This window comes from Podarcis melisellensis, assembly GCF_964234715.1.
Source record: "Podarcis melisellensis genome assembly, chromosome: 3".
Lineage (NCBI taxonomy): Eukaryota > Metazoa > Chordata > Lepidosauria > Squamata > Lacertidae > Podarcis > Podarcis melisellensis.
In genome coordinates this window covers 24,993,393-25,014,378 of record NC_138530.1, presented here as the reverse complement: position 1 = coordinate 25,014,378, position 20,986 = coordinate 24,993,393, and the positions used below count along the sequence as shown (strand labels likewise).

Sequence of the window (20,986 nt, the reverse complement as noted above, 5' to 3'; positions counted from 1 at the left end):
GGAGGGGCAGGGATAATCTCCACAAACACACTGGGCCTCTAGTGCCCTCTGAGTGTTATGATATCATGGTGCCAGAAGAATACCCTTTGGAGACAAAGTCTTCAAGCAGCAGCAGTGGCAAGGAGGAGGCAGACTCATTCCCTGGTCTATCCTGAGTCAGGTCTTCTGCCCGAGATCCTTCATCCTGTCCCTTAAACCCTGGGGCCTGAAGCATTGAACAGGTGCATTGAATTTGGAAGCATTGAACTGGTGCAGCTCTTGGAGTGCCTTATAAGAACACACCTGCCAAATGTGAATGTAGCAGGTCCTAAGATTGATAAATGCCTGCATATCTTTGACTTTGCTAACACCTGAAAACGTTAAGTAAATGTCCAAGCAGAGAGCCAACTTTTTCATAGAAAGCAATGCTGCTGCGGTTCAGGATTTTACTTCTGCTTTAAGTAGGCCATATACTGTTTGCGAGACAATTCCTTGCTAAATTGGTGCATCGGATTAGACTTCACATAAATTTAAACCAGGACAGCTGGTGAATTCATTGTAAATAATACAGTATGTTCTGCACATATGAGATATGTATAATTATTTGCCAGTTACTGTAAATACTGCATTCATTATTTTTATATCATCGAGCCCATGTCTAAGCTCCAGTGCATTCCAGCACACTGGGAACCAGTAGATGTTGTAGAAGAAAAAGAGAATAAGGGGACTTTGAAAGGGGTCAGATGTGTTTTGGGTGCAGTCTAACCATGCTGAGGGGCCCATAATGCTTCTGGTCTCCTAATGGTCCTACAAATGTAGGAGCAGCACTTGATCTTAAGTCTGCAAGAGCAATTGTAACAGATACTTAGGAAAACATCCAGAAAGAAAGCTAGAACATCTGCTCTGCATCAATCCCAACATCTTCAGGTAGGGCTGGGAATGTCTCCTGCTGGAAACCCCTGGAGAGCCATAGCCAGTCCGTGAAGACAACGCAGAGCTTAAATGGAACAATGGCTTGATTCAGGAGAAGGCATAGATATGGTTAGGATTGCTCTATGAGTCATCATGAGCCTTTTTATTTTATTTTAAGGAAAGATGGCCCATGTGATAATTGGGGGGGGGGAAAGCATGCTGTTTTGTTTTTTTAATAGTGAAAGGCTTTTTCTCTTACTGTTTTCCAAGCAGGTCCTGCAATTGGGCTCTGAAATCCTCCCTCAGTACAAGCAAGAGGCACCAAAGACCCCACCACATATCATTTTACATTACTGTGTTTTCAAGACCACTTGGGATTGGGTCATCCTGATTTTAACCTTCTACACGGCTATTTTGGTCCCATACAACGTCTCCTTTAAAACGAAACAGAACAATGTGGCCTGGCTGGTAGTGGACAGCATTGTTGACGTCATTTTTCTGGTAGACATTGTGCTTAATTTCCACACCACGTTTGTTGGGCCAGCTGGAGAAGTGATCTCTGACCCAAAACTGATTCGCATGAATTACTTGAAGACATGGTTTGTCATTGACCTTCTGTCCTGTTTGCCGTATGATGTGATCAACGCATTTGAGAATGTTGATGAGGTGAGTTTTGTTTCCACTTGCCATCTAATCATTTACCAAGATCAGTTGACTGGGGAGAAAAATGTTTTTTAAACCAAAAGTTGGTTAGTTGCTCTCCATCTACACATGTGCTTAAATAAATGTCATTCTGCCTTCCTAGGCTGCAACCGCTAATTGATTGCAAATTCTCAAGAAATTGCAATCAATTCACAATAGTACTTCACAAAAGTATTTATAGATTTGTTTGTTTTACAGGCAATGGGAGGTGCAATAAGCTAATACCTCGTGAAACGCTGAGACTGAGATTTATATAATGACCTTTAGTCCCCAGATTTTTGTGCAGCTTTATTTTCTTTATCACTGTAACATATGAATGCAAAAAGTATATAGTCAAAACTGATTGAAAAAAGTCACTGTCTGCCCCATGTTTGCTTGATGGCTTCTCCAGTTTCAGCAAGCACTTCATCTGTCTTAAAATATTAGGTTCAAAAGATGCCAGAGATGACTTGCAATTAAACAGTAGCCATGCGCACACACTCTTCCAGATCACATTTTAACAATTCAGAAAGTATAAGACCATGGAAAGTTTCCCATCCAGCATTGAACCAACAGCTATCAAAAGCCAAGGGGCAGGAAAGCAAATAATTAACCAACTTTTTGAAAAATGCAGCATGGAAAAACTTGACGAACCTTGCTAAGAAACAAATTCTAGAGTTGCCCTGCTGCCAGAGCTAGCCTGGGATGTTTTGCTGCTGTAGGCAAAAGGCCTGGATGCCACCCCTCCTTCCTTCCTGGCCTTGCCATTGCACCCACTGCTGCCTGCCCTGCCACTGCAATTGCACCCTCACCTGTAGCTGGGCCCGCGCAGCCACTGCAACACATTGGCAGTGGCACTGGTGCTGTGGGAACAGTGAGAGCAATGGCGCAGTGGCAGTGTGGGTGAAGCCTTGGCAGGTCTGTCAGCAGCAGAATGGCAGGGTTTGGCAGCCAGAACTGCCACCTGAGGCCAATGGCTTGACCTCGCCTCATTGATGGGCTGCTTCAGATGCTGCAAAGGGAACACCTGGCTGTGGCTGCTTGAGAAGTAACTACCGGAAGAAGCAGCGACTAGTTGAGGCTTCAGCTCTGGATCCCTCAACAGGCAATTCTACAGGAGAAGAAAATTTCTGCCTTCCCAGGCTACATTGACGTTGCTCAAGTGATTGCTTGGCTGCTTGGAGTTGTGAGTAGGAGGCGGTGTCTCTGGGTCTTGTTAGATTCCATATGCTGGGTGTGTTTTCAGCTGTACTATGTTGATGCCTGGTGTATGGGTGTGTAAGGGAAGGGGTTGTAGCTCAGTGGCAGAGCATCTGCTTTGCATGCAGAAAGTCGCAGGTTCAGTACCTGGAATCTCCATGTTAGGGGCTGGGAGAGAATGCTGCTTCCCTGCCCTGCTTCCTTGGGTCAGTTTTATTCATTTTTTTTTTTTAAATATTAAAGGTTTTCTTGTGAAGCAAAGAAATACATTCAGGCAGCCCCCTGTTTATGTTCCGAGGCATGCATGTGCAGGTGAAATTGTGTAGAAGTGAAACCCATGGGAAAAGCCTGCTAACACCCCCATTCTGCCCTTTTAGTGACGTTTCAATGACATCTGGGTCACTTCTGAGTTCAGTGTGATGCGCATCTACACAGTCATGCACGTATTGAACGTGCGTGAACAGGGGCTGCCTGTATAGCATACCACTTTCAATTCATAGAGTCTTTTTCACAGCTCATTTGCGTTTAGTACGAGACACTGCTGTCATAGACATGATACGGTAGGGGGAAGAAGAGAGGGGAGAGGGGGTGAAGAGAGATAGGGGGGAATAATGATATTTCATTCTATTGCATAGTGTTTGCTCAGGGGGTGTTTGTGCCAGCATCACACGGATAGGTACCGTATTCATATATTTATAAAAGAATGCTGGTGGAATCCTGGAGAGCCATTGCTGGCCTCGGTAGATGGACACTGAGCTAGATGGATAAATGGTCAGACTCAATATAAGGCAGCATCCTAAATTCCCAAGCGTATACATTTCACTTGCTTGTGGGCTTCCCCCTTATTCTTGATGCCCCAGAGTTCCCTCAGAAGAAGGATTTATTGTCAAACCCTTCTAGGAGTTGTAGCTCTGGGAGGAGAATAGGGGTCTCCTAGCAGCTGTCAGCACTCTTAACTAACGACAGCTCCCAAAGTTCTTGGTGGAAAGCCATGACTGGTTAAAGTGGTGTCTTAGTGCTTTAAATATATGGCATGAATGTGTCCTCAATAAGTGTGTTGAGATCAGTTCTGGGACAAATCTGCTACTGCTGCCTGTTTGTTTCCCCCTGCCCAGAAACAAAATCCAGCACAGGCATCTGCTTCCAGCCCCTTTGGCTGAGTCACATGCATCATGGGAACTGACTGACTTTTGGGGGCGGGGATTAAGTGAGCTGTGCTAAAAATGATCAGACTCAGATCTGATTTGCTGGCATGCTCTAGCAAGTAAACGAGTGAAACCTTTACATGACTACATGACCCATTAGAGGCTGATTTTTCACAACACCTCAAACTTAATGTTTTCAGATCTGATGCACATATTCATCTATGTTGATACAGCAATGGGCTTCTTTTTTTGTGTGTACTGTCAGGTTTACAGTCCTCTGGAGCCAGTAGGATTCTTGAGTTTATCACTAGCTTTATAGGACTATCCTTCTGTGGTTGTGCATCACTGCATCTTTGATTCATTGCTCTGGCTGTTCTCTTTCCTCACAGAGAACTTTTGTGATGTTGGAGGGTTTCGATCTCTCTCTCTGACACCAGTCAGGGTCTGTTGATCCTCCAAATATTCAGCACCTTCTGAATGGGGCATTTACTTGGTAATGCGAAGCAACGTTTGCTTAACCAAATAAATTAGAGAAAAGCTTGATGTTAGGCAAGGAAGATGTTTAGCTTCCAATCTAAAGTAATGGAGGAGAAGCACAGAAAACGAAGCACAACCTTCACCTCAGTAGAAAGAAATGTCATGTAGTCTGAGAAAGGAGAAGTGGTGGAGCTTGAAATTTGAACAGAAAGCGGAAAAGGAGATGGAATGGATCGCGAGTGAAGTATTGCAAAACTACTATGTTCACAGACTGGGCAATACATTGGGTTGGCCTGAAGGCCTTGTTAATAGAATTATCTCCCACTCCAATACAAGTGGAAACTTGCATTGTATAAGTGTGATCATTATTATTTCTTCTTCAGGTGAGGGCTACTTTATCATAGTCCAAGCCCAATGCAGAAATCAACTCCAAAGTTTATGAAACGATGTGTGTTTAGGGGGCATAACATATTTGTTTGATTATTTTGTGGTGTCTGAAAATACCGTATTGCAAGTTGCATTACATTTGGAAGATACTGGAACACACAGCTTTTGCTTTGGGCAACCAGACCATCCTTTTCGTAAGCCAGACTCTCTTTTCTTGTTGCCTGAATCAAACATTCCTAAGCAGCCAGCGGAACGCAAAAGTTATCAGTATCCTTGTAAAAAATTTAATAAATATAGCATTGAATCATAGGGCTGGGCGACATATCAACATATCATCCAAATCCGGTTTGAAGTCCATATTGTGGCATCAGTTTCATAATTTTTGACCTGGCAATATATCACGAATCCTGATGTGTTTGTGTGTGCGCTATGCAAAAATCATGATGCGGGAAAAACCGCGAAGCCAACTGACGCCTCTATATAGCTCCATCCTTATTTCAGGCATTATGATATATTATATCACGATGTTTATCTGGTGATATATTGCGATGTTGAAAATATAGAGAGCTGAAGGACACTGTTGGCATTTGATGGCATAATGCCAACAGTGTCCTTCAGCTCTCTATATTGGACAAACAGGCCAGACCTTACGCCAAAGAATAAACGGACATAAATTGGACATCAGGAATCACAAGACAGAGAAACCAGTAGGAGAACACTTCAATCTCCCAGGACATTCTTTACAAGATCTCAAAGTAGCTGTTTTACTACAAAGGAATTTCAGAAATAGACTGGAAAGAGAAGCTGCTGAATTGCAACTTATCACCAAACTTAAAACCATGGAGAGACCTGGTCTGAACAAAGACATTGGATTCTTATCTCATTATACATGACAAAGCCATTTTTCACCTTCTCACCCCTTGCTTTTTCCTGTAAGACCTATTGCAGTCGTTAAGAGTCGTCAACAGGCTCATCACAGCTATCTGCCAATCACCCATTCCCACCACCCTTCTGAGTAATACCCCTCCCCACCTTCTCACTATATAGAAGGGTCTGGTAACTTCTGTTTCAGTGTATCTGAAGAAGTGTGCATGCACACGAAAGCTCATACCAAGAACTAACTTAGTTGGTCTTTAAGGTGCTACTGGAAGGAATTTTTTTTGTTTTGACTATGGCAGACCAACACGGCTACCTATCTGTAACCTTCAGGCCTGTTAAAGCAAAGTATGTGCAGCACAACTTTAAATCTTCCCACAACCCAATCCCCTATTGCAGCAGGAAGAAAAGACGATTTATCTCCGAGTTGCTATTGAAAAGGTGTTATTTCTGCATCAACTGACAACGTTTAACTTTTTTTTTTAAAAAAAAACTTGACAAAGCAGAGCAGCCTACATAAGCCTCTCAGTCTATATTAAGCCGAAAGAAATTAAGGTCTCAATTACACCCCAGGGATAATATATGGTGATATCATTTGTCAAAGAAGAGCAAATTGAGCTTGTTATGTTGGCATTGCTTTGGAAAGGGGCTGTCAGAGCAACACTTTGAACAGGATAGAAAGGAATATTGTTCTTTGTGGCCCACTGTGTCGAGGCAGTTAGTGTCTTGGGACATGTTGAACAGCCCAAAGGCAGTTGGACTAATTTGACCAAGGCAGTAAGGTCCAATGGCTACCTGAAGAGCAATGGACACAAGCATAAAGCTGTGAAATGGGGAGAGGGATCAGGGAAGGAAAGGAGAGAAATGTGTGACTCCTGAGCATCAAGGAGTTAGAACATTAGAACATGGGTACCCCCAGTTTGTAGCCGGTAAGGGTTTGGTAATTCATTTATTCTCTTTATCCTAATTCCCGCTTTTTAAAAAGAGCATGAAAGCATACACAATTCAAGAGAAAGCTGAAATGATTAAGAACTATCTTTTTATGCTCTTAAAATCAAACAAGATTTTAATTGGGTTGATGTTGCGAATGCCATTTTAAATTTAATTTAATCCTTCTGCATTGCTATACTCAAGGCAGTTTGCAACCCATAGAAATGAAAAAAGCATGCAGCAAAAACTACGTCCCACAAGAATTCAATCTGAATGAACCTGAATGAAAATGGTTAAGAAACAAATACTTTAAATCAATTAACATAAAACACAAACCTCCATTTCACATAACATGAAATATATATACAGTGGTACCTCGGGTTACATACACTTCAGGTTACATACGCTTCAGGTTACAGACTCCGCCACCCCAGAAATAGTACCTCGAATTAAGTACTTAACCCGAGGTACCACTGTATTAAGATAATCAACACAGCAAAATGTCAGCAAACAATAAATTGCATGCAACAATGGTAATGAATAGTTTAATAATTATAAATGGTCAAAACAACAGTGGCAAAGACCCAAATGAAAGCTTGTTGGTCCACTGAACAACCTATAGCAGTTGGACCCAGGAGATTAGCTCAGCCATTTAATTGACCAATTGCGTAGCCTTGGGAATTTTCCTGGAGCTGTGGTGAGAGATGAGAGAAGACGAATGAGACAAGAAGTGTGAAGTATTTCCCCCATTATATGTGCTCGACAGACAACAAATAAGAATGAGAGTAAAACATAGGCAGTCCCTGGTGCATAGCATTGGAATGGGAAGAACATATTTCTATATTCTGTTTACGGAGGGAGTGGGGGAACTGCTTGAGAATGTGAACTTATGTGAATCTGTCATAGGCTTGCCAGTTTTAATTTGGCTCAGGAAAGATATAAATAGTCTTCTCTTTCCATACTTTCCTAAAATTGCTCATATTCTGTCATGCACTGAGGGGATTAGATAATGCTTTTTGTTGTGGTTTATAAAAATCGGAGGGCTTGCAGTTTTTCTTTTTTTAAAAAACCGCACACAATCAAACTACTTCCCTCAGTTACCATGTTGTATTGCAATGATGGTATGCCTACAATGTGCAAAGGCAGTGCTTTCCTCACCCTAGAAGAATAGGTGCCGCTACTCACCATGAAGTTGTTACAGTAAGGGCCACACTTTTTAACAACAAAAAAGAGGTGCTGGTACTGCATACCCCTGGGTACCCCCTGGGGGAAAAGCACTGTGCATAGGGAATGCAGTTGTAGGTTAACCAGCAGCTGGTCTTGTGGCACATTAAAGACAAAGGCTGCGCTCAGGTAATTCAATGGGACTTACTTTTGAGTAGACGTAGTTAGCATTGTACTGCAATGTTAGTCATACTTGGAGGTCGCTTAACTCCTAATATGACTTAGTTGGCTACCTTCCCAAACAATTTATTTATTTATAAATATTTTTTATTAACAATTTCAGCAAAACAAAAATTTCAAAACATACCATATTCATTATTTCCCCCCCTTTCCCCTCATCCAACCCCTCTTCCCCCCCCAGAGACTTCCTTCAGCTCCTCTCTCTGATTTCTCAGCACATAATTATTCTCTGCATGTTATAAACTTGTACATATCCTTACATTACCTATCTATCATGTTATCAACCAATAATTTTGTGTATGTTTATTCAAACCCTGCCAAGGAGTCCAGTTCATTTTGTTGTCTTTTTAGATAGTTTGTAAAAAGCTCCCATTCTTCCTTAAAGTCACAGTTGCCCTTGTCTCGCAATTTGTATGTCAATTTAGCCAGTTATGCATAAGTCATCATTTTTTCTTGCCACTGTTCTTTCGTTGGGATTTCCTCATTCTTCCATCCTTGTGCTATCAAAACTCTTGTCGCTGTTGTAGCAAACATAAATAAGTTCTTGATTTTTCTTGGCAGGTCTTGTCCTAGAATCCCTAACAAAAATGCTTCTTTCCTGTCTCTCACACTTTTTCAAGCCATGGATTATTTAATAGCCATAGGCCTGGGTAAAGAGGAATGTTTTTACCTGGAGCCTAAAGACATGAAGTGATGGCGCCAGGTGAGCCTCTCTGGGGAGAGCATCCCATAATTGGGGAGACACCACAGAAAAGCCCCAGCCAGCATAACCAATGATCAGGTATGATGGGAGTGGTAGTCCAGTGGCAATTGCAGGCCTGCAGCTTCCCTGTCCCTGAAGAATGGGATTGGAAGTTACCATGCTGGGTTAATACTTTTACCATAGTCCCTGATGAATTGGGTTTGATGCTTGGTCAAGTTGGTGGGCTGGCATGTACTGTAGAGTGTACAGCAAGGTAAGAATGCCTTATCTATGAAAAATATAGTTAGAAAATCGACACTGTGGGATTTAGGACTTCTTCAGTGCTTGCAGGTGTAACCCGAATCAATTTGTTTAGCACATTTGCATGACACGTTTCCTCTGAGGAGCTTAGGGCAAGATGTTTAAAGGTTATCCCAAGTGATCCTCACAACCGGCCTGTCTAGCTGAGAGCTTGTGACTTTTCCAAGGTCACCCTAGGAGTTTTATGGCTCACCATATGGGCTCCGTGTTATTCACCCTACAGGCTATTTGGTATTTTGTGCCCTCAGTGATTGTTTTGCTGGTATTCTTTTCTGTATTTCATTTGCTACAGTGAGCGTACAAATAGTCTTCTTCAACACTGGAAAGATACAGGGTGAACTCTTGCCTTCTCATGAGTCACTCAGAGTTTTAAAAAACCCCAGCAACAACCTTTTCCACACTTCTAGCACCTCCACTCACCACCCAGTGTGCCATCCAAAGCTTTTAGCGTCTTGCTTAGGTCAGCATAAGTAAAAGTTCAAATCCCAAGTGTTTTTATTTATTCAGACTAGGGCTATTGGGAAATGGCTCCCCGGATTTGCAGAAGGTGAACTGGTGGTGGTGGTGATGAGGTATCTCACCAATTTTTCAGAGTCAGAGGAGAAAAGTAGTGAATGGGATGAGGAGCAAGGAAAGGCCTTTAAATTTCATTAGTTTAGTGTGGTGAGCGGCTGGTCCTTCTCCCCCTTCCAGCTCCTTCATTCCTAGTCTGTTTGTCTGTGGCGAGATGGGGGAAATTGGATATGATTCCTACCAGCCATGATGGTTTCAATTTCATACCCTCCAACATTTCTCCGAAGAAAACAAGGCCGTCCCATTCCATATTGATAATTTTACTATTTATACCCCACACATCTTACTGGGTTGCCCCAGCCACTCTGGGCAGCTTCCAACATATATAAAAACATAATAAAACATTTTAAAAACTTCCCTATACAGAATTGTTTTCAGACAGCTTTGGGGTTGGATAACTCCATACCCTCCAACATTTCTCCAATGAAAATAGGGACATCCTAAGGAAAAGTGGGACATTCCAGGATCAAATCAGAAACCAGGTGGCTTCTCCAAATCAGGGACGTCCCTGGAAAACAGAGACACTTGGAGGGTCCGTAATTTACCTCCACTGTCAGAATACTGGGAATCCAAAGTGGAGAGAGTGCTGTTGCCCTCAAGTCCTGTTTGTGGGTTTTTCACAGGCACTGTGAGAACAGGGTGCTGGACCAGATGGGCCATTGACCTAATGCAGCAGGTCTCTTCTTATATTGTTAGAACAGAACAATAGCTGAAAATTAAAGAGAAAAAAGATAATTACTTTCCCGGCTTTTCATATACCAGTTTTGCTAACGATGCCTGAGTCTTACGCAGAAGCAGCACACCGTAAATGTACTCTTACAGCACAGTCCAATTCATGTTTACTCAGACTAAGTCCTACATCGCTCAATGGAACTAACTCTGCATGGGATTTTAGAAATACAATTGTACCCTGGAAGTTGAACAGCTTAGTTCCCAAACGTTTTGGCTCCTGAACGTCGCAAACCCGGAAGTGACTGTTCCGGTTTGTGAACTATTTTTGGAAGCCGAACGTTCAACGGGGCTTTTGCGACTTCTGATTGGCTGCAGGAGCAGGTGCTTTGATTTTTGAACGTTTTGGAAGTCAATCAGACTTCCGGAACGGATTCCTTCAACTTGGGTTTTCTGCTATAATTTCCAGTAGGAATGCACTGCTTTTCAAAAGTAACACTTGTGCTCATCCATTTTTAAATCTTTGCCTCCTTCTTTCTTTTCTGCATGATGGTGTGTCTTACATTGGCCTTTAGTGAATTTCATATTGTTTTAGCCCCAGTCTCTGCTCTATCAGAATCCTAAAGTGTTTGTGATCCCTCTTCATTTCATGGCATCTGCCACTTTGATAAGAGAATCTATTCCTTCATTCCAAACAAATAGCAAAAACTGAGCAGCACAAAGGTAAACCTGGGCTATTTTATTTTTTGACAGTTGACCATTCATAATCACTGCTATAACTCCATTGGCATTCAATTTGGCTGCCAAAGGGTCACCAGTATTTATAGTTGGTTTTGACCATCAGTAGCATAACAGAGGTTCCATATGGCTCTGTAGACGTCATGAGCCCCACGGAACCATAATGGAAGGAAAGGTTGAATCCTGAGGAGGAATTGGAGGAGCTCAGGGAGTTGGAAATGGGTGACCCTGAGGAACGTGGGGAAGGTGAAATTGGGACACCAAGAAGTGTCTGAGAGCAGCGAGGTCAGTAATCTAGGGCAGAGGTTTAAACGTTTCTGAGTCCATGGCTCCCTTGGCCAAGTGCATTCTTTCTGCAGCATCCCTGTGGGGCTCAGGAGCCCAGTTATGCCACCCCTTGCCTGCAGAGCTGGCAGCCTCTCACCATTTTTTGAACACCCTTCTTTGTGGAGTGTTTCCTCAGCCTCCTCTCTTCTTCTCTCTCCTTGGGAGTCCTCTAGGCAGCTGCAGCCACCACCCCTGGTCTCTGAGCTGCCCCACCTGGCCCCCCAAAAGGTGTCTCCTCACACAGGGGCCTGGGAAGAGGGTGCACGCAGCCTTGGTGGCCCAATGGAGACTGGCCAAAGGTGAACATTAAGTCAGTACCTTACCTTGGGAGGCAGCAGTGGGCGCTGCTGGGCCTGCAGGGTGGACAGGCTCCCCTTCTGCACCGGGCACTCAGCTCTCAGGCACACCTTGCACATAGGAAGCACAAGAAAGGCCAGTGCAGCACTGGGCTGCCTGCCTGCCTGGTCTCCTACTTGTCTGTTCATTCCCAACAGCAAGGGATGGTGGACTGGCTGGCTAGACTCCCTCGCCCGCTTGCTTGCTTGCTCTGAGGCTGCTTCAGCTCCTGGCAACCAGCACCCCCTGGCCAGCCCCAGAGGCACCATTCTCCTGGGGAGCTAGTAGCCAGGGCTGCTGCAAGAAATAACCCTGGAAGACTTTGAGAGGCAAGAGGGCATCAGAGGAGGGAGGGAAGGAAAGAAGGACAGAGGCCAGTGTTGCCCTCAAGGCACCCCAGGGTGCCACGGCACACTGGTTGAAAACTACTGGTCTAGGAAATGGAGAACAGAATCGGGAGGGGGGGATGATGGTCAAGCAGGTTGGCAGAGGAGTCAGATACCTCTTGCTGTGGAGTTGCCCCTGGCACCTCCACCTGTCAGTGGGGAGGTTAATGGGAGTAAGTCAGATAGTAAGTTGGCACAGACACTGCCTCCGTCTGCAAGGACATAAATACATCAGCATGAGCAAACCTTGCAGACTCAGCCCATTCAAAGGAAGGCCCATTCGCAGACCCTCCAAGTGTCCCTATTTTCTAGGGATTTCCCTGATTTAGAGAAGCCATCCCGGTTTCTGATTTGATCCTGGAATGTCCCATAGGTTGTCCCTATTTTCATTGGCAAAATGTTGGAGGGTATGCATTGGCTTGCCCAGTCCTGGGACCCCTGCAACTTCAGAAGAAGTGCAGGGGGTGTGCTGCTTGTTGGATCAATACCTTAGCTTGCACTTAGCCATGTATCTATACCTCTTCTGTACTGGCTGCTCCTTGAAGCCAAGCTGGGAGTTCTTGACCTGGCAGTGAGAGCCATGGCAGTAGATGGCTTTGCAGAGAATCACCTCTCAGTTGGCAAATATCCCCTTTCTACTGCCCTGGGCTACTGTTGGGGGAAGCTTTAGCACAATATTGGTGGATGGAGTACATTCTTAGAATGCATGAGATCCCAGATTCAATCTTGGTGTCTCCAGGAGCTAAAAGGATCACCTAGCAAGTAACAGGAGAGTCTTCTCCCCAAGACCCCAGAGAGCCTCTGCAGATAGAACTGGGTTATTTGGATGATGCCTGGAGTAATTCTGATTCCTATGTGTTTGTAAGGATATTCACTCTTTATTTCCTTTTAGCATTAAGGCACATGCTTCTTTCTGTATTCACATGCTTGGCTGACATCCAGAATGCGGTTATTTCACCAATGGGACTCGCATAATGGGAAGTAGGTGATTTCAGGAGTAGAGCCAAGAATTTAAAATGGGAAGCTAAAATAAAAGCTGAGCATTATCTCTGCAGTTCGGAAAGTTGCTTCATGTTTAATGCACATTTTTATTTGCTTCATAGTTAACACTAGTAAAGCACAAAGGACTGCACGGTTGTAGGCTATTTTTCTAAATATCTACAAATTACTTTGCTTTACTGACTCGTTGCCCCCTCCCCACTTTGTGCTCAATTAACCAAGACCCCAGAGGTTTAATGGGTTGTTTAAGCATTCAGCAAAAGCTGCATATGTGTTTTTCATGAAAGAAAAACAACAATGGAAGAAATGTAATTATTACAAATTCATGAATTAAAAACGAAACAGCAGTATTTCTGTTTTCCCAGAAACATATGTTAATATGAAAAACATATATTAATGGGCAAAAGAAATGAGATTTTCCACTGCATTAAGCAAGCCTAAACAAAAATGTTGGCGCAAATGATATTTAAGCATGACTGAACAAACTTTTCCATAAATGCCTGATGACCAGAATTAAGCAATAATTTATTTCCAAAAATATTCATTAACACGGGACACTTTAAATATAAGCAATTTGAAGGGAGAAACATGTATCCTACAAGGCATATGTTTCTAGCTTTGAGATTTGCTCTGATATTTTTTGTTCTCTTATAACAAACTATTACTCAAACCTTGCCAGTAATCAGAATACCTATTAAGACTGTTTCTTAACCCTCCAGCTACACCTATCCAGTATTCAGACTTGATCCAAGGTTGTGTTGTTGTTGTTTTGTTTGTTTATATCCCTTTTATACTAGAAAGTAGTAAGTTTAGATACCATTGGATGCCATTTTGAATCAAGATGGTGGACCAAAATGTCCCAAACTGTGCAATTTGGAACATCTCTGAAGATGACACCACCAAATTTGGCACAATAACATGTGCAGAGGGGAGTGACCAAGATGATCAAGGGTCTGGAAACCAAGCCTTATAAGGCAGTGTTTCTCAACCTTTTTTGGGCAAAGGTACACTTGTTTCATGAAAAAAATCTCGAGGCACACCACCATTAGAAAACGTTTAAAAATTAACTCTGTGCCTATATTGACTATATATAAAGTAACTCTCTTTAATAGGAATCAAATAAACACAAAGAAAGTATTTTATAATTACTTTATTATGAAATAGTAAGTAAACAGAAATATGAAAAATTATAAAATACTTTATTCAGTGCGCCTTTTGTCCCTCTCCTCGAAATGCTCCAACTCAATGTTCCTCCGCGGGCTGGCCATTGGAGAGCCGTGTCGCCCACACCGCAGCCCAATACAATATGAACCCTCCCCTCGCAAGCGGCAACCCCTCCACACTCCCCACCTTAAGCCTCCACACACGCCCTGCCCAAAGAGATGCCCGCCCGCGCGCGAGGGGATCCTTTACCTCAGCATCCCGCCCCCCCCCAAAAAGGGCGGTAGACTGCGGTCCCTCAGAGGCTGGGCGTTAGGAAGAAGCAGCCGCCTTCATCCAAGCAGGAGCAGCAGCAGCTGTAGCTATAGTAGCGCCAAGCTGTGCCGGGGACTCCGTGCCCATGAGGGGAGGGAGGGGAGAGAGAGGAGAGGCAGCAGGTCGCCCTCTTAAGTCACGCGCGCGCAGGCACCACCACGCATCCCTCTCGCAGAGCCCCTGCTCAGCACCTCCCGCCTCGGGGACGCCCGTCATGAGCCGCTGAGAGGCCGCCAAGCCTCCAGGCTGCTCCCATTCAGCCTTAGGCGCGCGCCCGCCTCGGGAAAAGCGGTGCTGGGAGGCGGGGAGAGAGAGAGAGAGAGAGAGAGGACGCCGCTGGCCGCGTTCCACCCTCAGTCAGTCGGCTCGGAGCTACTGAGGAGAGGGAGGTGGGGACGACGGGGCGTCTGTTCCGCTCGGGGCCAGCGCGCCCCCGCCCCCCTCTCCAGAATCCCCAACTAAATACGATGCGCTAAGGGAGGGGGGAGAACCCACCCACAAAGAGGACGCCTTTCTGCAGGGCGCCTAAGGCCTCTCGCCGCCCGACTCGCCCGCCTCCCTCCCACGGCACACCAGGCAACACTAGTGTGCCGCGGAACACCGGTTGGGAAACACTGTTATAAGGAACAGTTGAGATAGTTAGGTATGTTTAGCCTGGGAAAGAGGCGACTGAGAGGAGATATGATAGCCATCTTCAAATATCTCAAGGGCTGCCACATGGAGGAGGGAACAATCTTGTTTTCTGCTGCTCCAGAGGGTAGGGCCAAAACACATTATTATTATTATTATTATTATTATTATTATTTATTATTTAGATTCAAATTACAAGAAATGGCATTCCAACTAAACATCAGGAAGAACTTTCTGACAGTGAGAGCTGTTTACCAGTGGAATAGACTCCCTTGGAAGGCGATGGATTCTCCTTCATTGGAGGTTTTTAAACAGAGGTTGGATGGCTACCTGTCAGGGATTCTTTAGCCATGATTCCTGCGTTACAGGGGGTTGGACTAGATGGCCCTTGGGGTCCCTTCCAACTCCAGAACTCTATGATTATCCAGAGAGGGTCACAGGTTCCCAGCCCCTGCTTTAAAGAGGTAAGAGTCATGCCAAAACATTTCATCAGCAACAGCCAAGACTGGAGCTGCTGGTTGACCTTTCAAAATACAGAGAAACATTAGGTACGAATCACAGTGCACAATCTATCCCATGCAATAGAAAAGATGCCTGGAAAGTAGTTACATGGGGAAGATCGAAGTATGTTAAGAATTGTAAAACAGCCCACATCTCTCTCTCTCTTTTTATAATAATTTTTATTAAGTTTTCCATATTTAACATAATCACATTCTATTAGATAATTCTATAACCTAAAACATTGCTCTAACTGAGCATCAACCTCCTTCCCTCCCTCTTTCTAACTTCCGAACATCTTTACTAAGTTCTTAGCATTTCTATAACCACTTTTTTACCTTCTATCTTCTTTTTATATTTCACCTCATTATATGTAAATCAGTTTCTTATATTCACATTACAAAACATTTCAACTCAAACCTACAAACATTTTCAGATGTTTGCAACGTTCTTTCATATAAAATATAAATTTGCTCCAGTCCTTTTGAAACAGTTTGTCGCGCTGATTCCGGATCTTCCCTGTCAACTTTGCCAACTCTATTTATTCCGCCATCTTGATCTGCCATTCTTCCAAAACAGCCCACATCTCAGCATGTTCATGGGTCAAAAGATTGCCCATCACCCACAGGAGACCACTTTAACCACTATTTCCTCACAACCCCAGAGTCTGTCAAGACTGGCCCGTACTGGCAGGGGTACCTTTACCTTTACCTTTATTCTCTGGTGAGCCTTCCTCCTTGCTAATTGACCAGGCCCTGCTTGCTAGAGACAAGCTATTCTTGCATAGGTGGTCCTTTGCAGAAAAATGTGCTCAGTGCAGGACTAGCACTGCGGTATGACAAACGTGGTCCCACTCAAATCATGAGTGGCCAAAATATTTCTGATGCTTTGGTGTATGCATTTCTTAAGGCATTGGATTGTGTTGTATACGCTGTATGTCACCATGAGTGGGGATCTTATTGTGGTACACAGATTTTAAAATATAAATAGCTCCAGAAAGATACCTTTTTTTAAAAAAACAAACAAACCCCCGAACACTCACCTTTTCTGTTGTTGCTTGTCAGACCCCACCTTGTGTGAATAAGAAGGGGCTTAATGGAAAAGTCTGGAAGGGTTTTTGCTCAAGTGTCTGTTGGTATTGCTGATCCTAGTTGTATAATTAGTGTGATGTTTTTGTTAATCTTGCTTTAATGTTTTAATTAGAGTTAGGGTGTTGTTTGTTTCCCAGAGGTGCATCACATTTTGGAGCAAGGTGGAGAAGAATCAGAGGAGCAGTCAAATTGCAACGTCTGCACAGCTCTTAATTAATTTCTTGTTTTTAATGGGGATTACAAGAAATGCCATACTTTCAGAGCATAGGCGTTAGCCAATTTAAGTGTGAAAAAAAAATGTGTACCTCAAAGGGTTGGAAACTGAGGATGTTTTGTAATGGCAAACCAATGGAATGTATAAACATTTAAAGAGTGAATAGGAAAAGAAAATGCCAGAAGGAGGAGGTTTGTATGCCATGTCCCATCTGTTTCTTGGGATAATCTCATAACCAGGAGGTACCCAGGGTAACCTAATACAGGAAAACCATGAGCAGGTAGGTCATCCGGGGTCTTGAATTTGCAGCAATCTGGTGATGACATGTATGTTTTTAAAATTATGAAGCCATTTTTTTACCATTTGCATAATACCTGTGCCGCAATCCAGAGACAGTATTAATTCATAAGTCCTACTTAGATCAAGGCTGATTAATGGATTTCAGCACAACCTTCTTTCAACTGGGTCCATGAATCCATATCCAACTTTGTCCTTTCACAATCGCCAAGAGCCCTTGTGCTAAACGGAAGTTGCCCAATGAAAGTTTGTATGTGCAACAACTGGTTCATGTTGCACAGCAATCTTTGAAAATGCATGTGTGTTTTCCCTTGCACAGTAGCTGATTCTTGCTGTGCAATCTGTTGCACAGCAGTCTTCAACAATGTATTTCTGTTTTCCCTTGTGCAACAACATTCCCCCAGTGTAGCAAGTATATCACTAGGTGACTTTAATTTAGCTCTACATGGGATACAACCCCCAGTCTCCATCCTTCTGCCTGTTTATAGAACACACTGTATTTATAGAATGGCATGTCTTTGGTCTGCCCAGGCTTCACCTTGGACGTCTAAAGCTCAAGGTTATGGTTGACAAAAGACATGAAATAATTTAATGTCGAATGCTAATAAGCTTGTTGTGTTTTGCTTCCTTCTTCTAGGGCATCAGCAGTCTATTCAGCTCCCTTAAAGTAGTCAGGCTGCTCCGGCTTGGTCGTGTGGCTCGGAAACTGGACCACTATATTGAGTATGGAGCAGCTGTCTTGGTTCTGCTGGTATGCGTCTTTGGTCTTGCAGCCCACTGGCTGGCCTGCATTTGGTACAGTATCGGGGACTACGAAGTTATCAATGAGGATAAAAACACAATACGGAACGAAAGTTGGCTCTACCAGCTGGGCGAATCCATAGGATCACCGTATCAGTTTAACAGGTCAGGAAGTGGAAAATGGGAAGGAGGGCCAAGCAAGGATTCTGTTTATATCTCATCGTTATACTTTACAATGACTAGTCTCACCAGTGTTGGATTTGGGAACATTGCACCAACCACGGATGGAGAGAAGATCTTTGCTGTTGCTATGATGATGATCGGCTGTAAGTATTACTGGATTAATTTCTACTATACAGTGTTTCAGACTGCAATATTCAATATGCTTGAAATAATGAGCAAGTCAAATGATTTCTTAAGGATGCAGAGATTGACTTTGTGATGGATTGAGTCTATTGGTTAGAGCGTGGTGCTGATAATGCCAAGGTTGCAAGTTTTATGCCTGTATTGGACGGATGCATATTCCTGCATGGCAGGGGGTTGGACTAGATGATCCTTGGGGTCCCTTCCGATGCTATGATTCTATCATCACCTTCATAGATCCAGCTCCCAACTTTTTGTCATTAGTAAAATTTTGTCCTCATTATTGGTTCTTTAGGGTGATTTTGAAGGGAACAGCCAGTGTGGTATATTGTAGGGTTGTCATATTTCAAAAAGTAAAAGTCCCAACACCCACTTTTTAAATGAAGACCCCCAAATTGTTTGAGCTTTTTTTTTAAAGGAAACTGCCAAAATTGTTGGGCATTTTGGGGGGAATAAAAAAAATAGAGAGTTTAAGCTTTTGGAGCTGTTTCCATCACGTTGCCATCCCCGCCCCCTATTTTTACACCCTAAAACGAGGGCATGTCAGGAATTTTCTAGATTCTAGAGAGATATTTTCTAGATACTAGAATGGCAAGTCTAGTATAGTGGTTACGGAACCTGGGAGACCAGAGTTCAAATCCCCCCTCAACTGTGAAGCTCACTGGGTGACCCTGAGCTGCTGACTCACTCTCAACATAACCTACTTCTCAGGGCAGCTGTTGAACACATGTTTAAATCTAATTGAAATCAGTGGAGCTTCAAAGTGCTTGAAAAGCGACCTATCGTTTAGTGCGGAATAAGGAGAAATCACAACGGGAGGAATTCAAAATCATGTTTTTTCTGATCATTCTAGGAGTGCAAGCGTTTCTGCTTGCCAGGCGGAAGCAGTCCCTTTTCCCCTCCTCTCTGTTTTTTGGGTGAGGCAGGGGCATGCTGGAGGAGGAGGGGGCGGGGGGAGAAGCCCTATTGCACTCACGAGAGCCCTGGTGCTGGTTTCTCATGGCCCAGGGGATTAGTTGAATCTGACCCAATTCAATCAAAATGTTGGGTTTTTGTTGTATCTAGTGACATCAGGTTGCACAGTTTTCAGTGCAATCCCATACACATTTTACTCAGAATAATCTCACTGAGTTCAGTGGGGTTTACGCAGTGTATAGGATTGCTTAGAAACAACAGTACTTTAATTAAACTACTCACTGTAGGCACTATATAAACATTAGAGCTCCTAGTTACCTGGTTTGATTGTTTCTCTCCCATATATAACCCTATGGAAATACACGGAAAAGTGGCAGGTTGGTTTCCTCATTTTATGGACGGAGATGATTTGTATTTTTTAAAAGTATGGAAGGAACGCAACATCTCGCTAAGGCCGTGGTTTTCAAAGGTAGTGCGCTACACTGGTGTGGCAGAAGAGTATGGCATGTGTGGCTGGAAGATTCAAGGACAATGAATGAAACATTTAAACCTTCCAGTGTAGTACAGTGTAGTATCATTTATTTTTAATTTGTGGAATAAACTTGGTGTGGTGTGAGCAAATTCTTATTCTGAAAGTGTGGCCCAGAGAAAGAGGTTTGAGAGCCACTATGCTAAGGTGAAGGGACGCGGGTGGCACTGTGGGTTAAACCACAGAGCCTAGGACTTGCCGATCAGAAGGTCGGCGGTTCAAATCCCTGTGACGGGGTGAGCTCCCATTGCTTGGTCTCTGCTCCTGCCAACCTAGTAGTTTGAAAGCACGTCAAAGTGCAAGTAGATAAATAGGTACCACTCCAGCGGGAAGGTAAACGGCGTTTCCGTGTGCTGCTCTGGTTCGCCAGGAGTGGCTTAGTCATGCTGGCCACATGACCCGGAAGCTGTACACCGGCTCCCTCGGCAAGTAAAGCAAGATGAGCGCTGCAACCCCAGAGTCGGTCACGACTGGACCTAATGGTCAGGGGTCCCTTTACCTTTACCTATGTTAAGGTGATTGCTCTGGCAGGGGAAGCATTTTGGCTTGCCAAAAATAACAATACAGTACCTCCTCACCTCCCCATATGCTGTTCTGAGGGGTTCTCCTGACAACTTTGTGTGTGCACAGAAGGTGCTGGGGCAGGAGAGGGGAGGAAGCCCTGATGTGCAAGCGGAAGTCCTCTCGCATGGCTTCTGATGATGGGATTCATTCATTGAATTGCACCCTAAATTTCAACCTCAGTCTTTGAAAGTCAAAACAATGATGGTAGCGATTAGGCTTACATACTAAAAATGGGTTTCTGTAGTGCTCCCTTGAGAACAAACCTCTGTTCAACAGTTACAGATAGGTAGCCGTGTTGGTCTGCCATAGTCAAAACAAAAAAAATTCCTTCCAGTAGCACCTTAAAGACCAACTAAGTCAGTTCTTGGTATGAGCTTTCGTGTGCATGCACAAAAGAAGTATCTGAAGAAGTGTGCATGCACACGAAAGCTCATACCAAGAACTGACTTAGTTGGTCTTTAAGGTGCTACTGGAAGGAATTTTTTTTGTTTTGACTCTGTTCAACAAACAGTGTCGTAGAAAACAACCAGGAGCACATGTGCCTTGATCAATAAATGTGCTTGTTTTAATACGTAATCATTGTGCCCTTTTGATTCTCTGTTTCCAACGTTCCGTGTCTGACAACCCTATACTGTATAAAACGCAG

At 43.7% G+C, this 20,986-nt stretch overlaps 1 protein-coding gene across 5 annotated transcripts in view; it reads left to right on the top strand.

The window, feature by feature from the left end:
- The window catches only part of KCNH1 (potassium voltage-gated channel subfamily H member 1), a 223,883-nt gene that overhangs the window by 53,132 nt on the left and 149,765 nt on the right, over positions 1–20,986 (top strand). For 3 of the 5 annotated variants that reach the window (XM_081903841.1, XM_081903838.1, XM_081903839.1), the window contains exons 6-7: positions 1,162–1,557; positions 17,866–18,295. In XM_081903841.1, the coding sequence (XP_081759967.1) occupies positions 1,162–1,557; positions 17,866–18,295 (826 nt within the window). The remainder of the gene's footprint in view (positions 1–1,161; positions 1,558–17,865; positions 18,296–20,986) is intronic. The other 2 variants (XM_081903842.1, XM_081903840.1) reach the window with 1 other exon arrangement.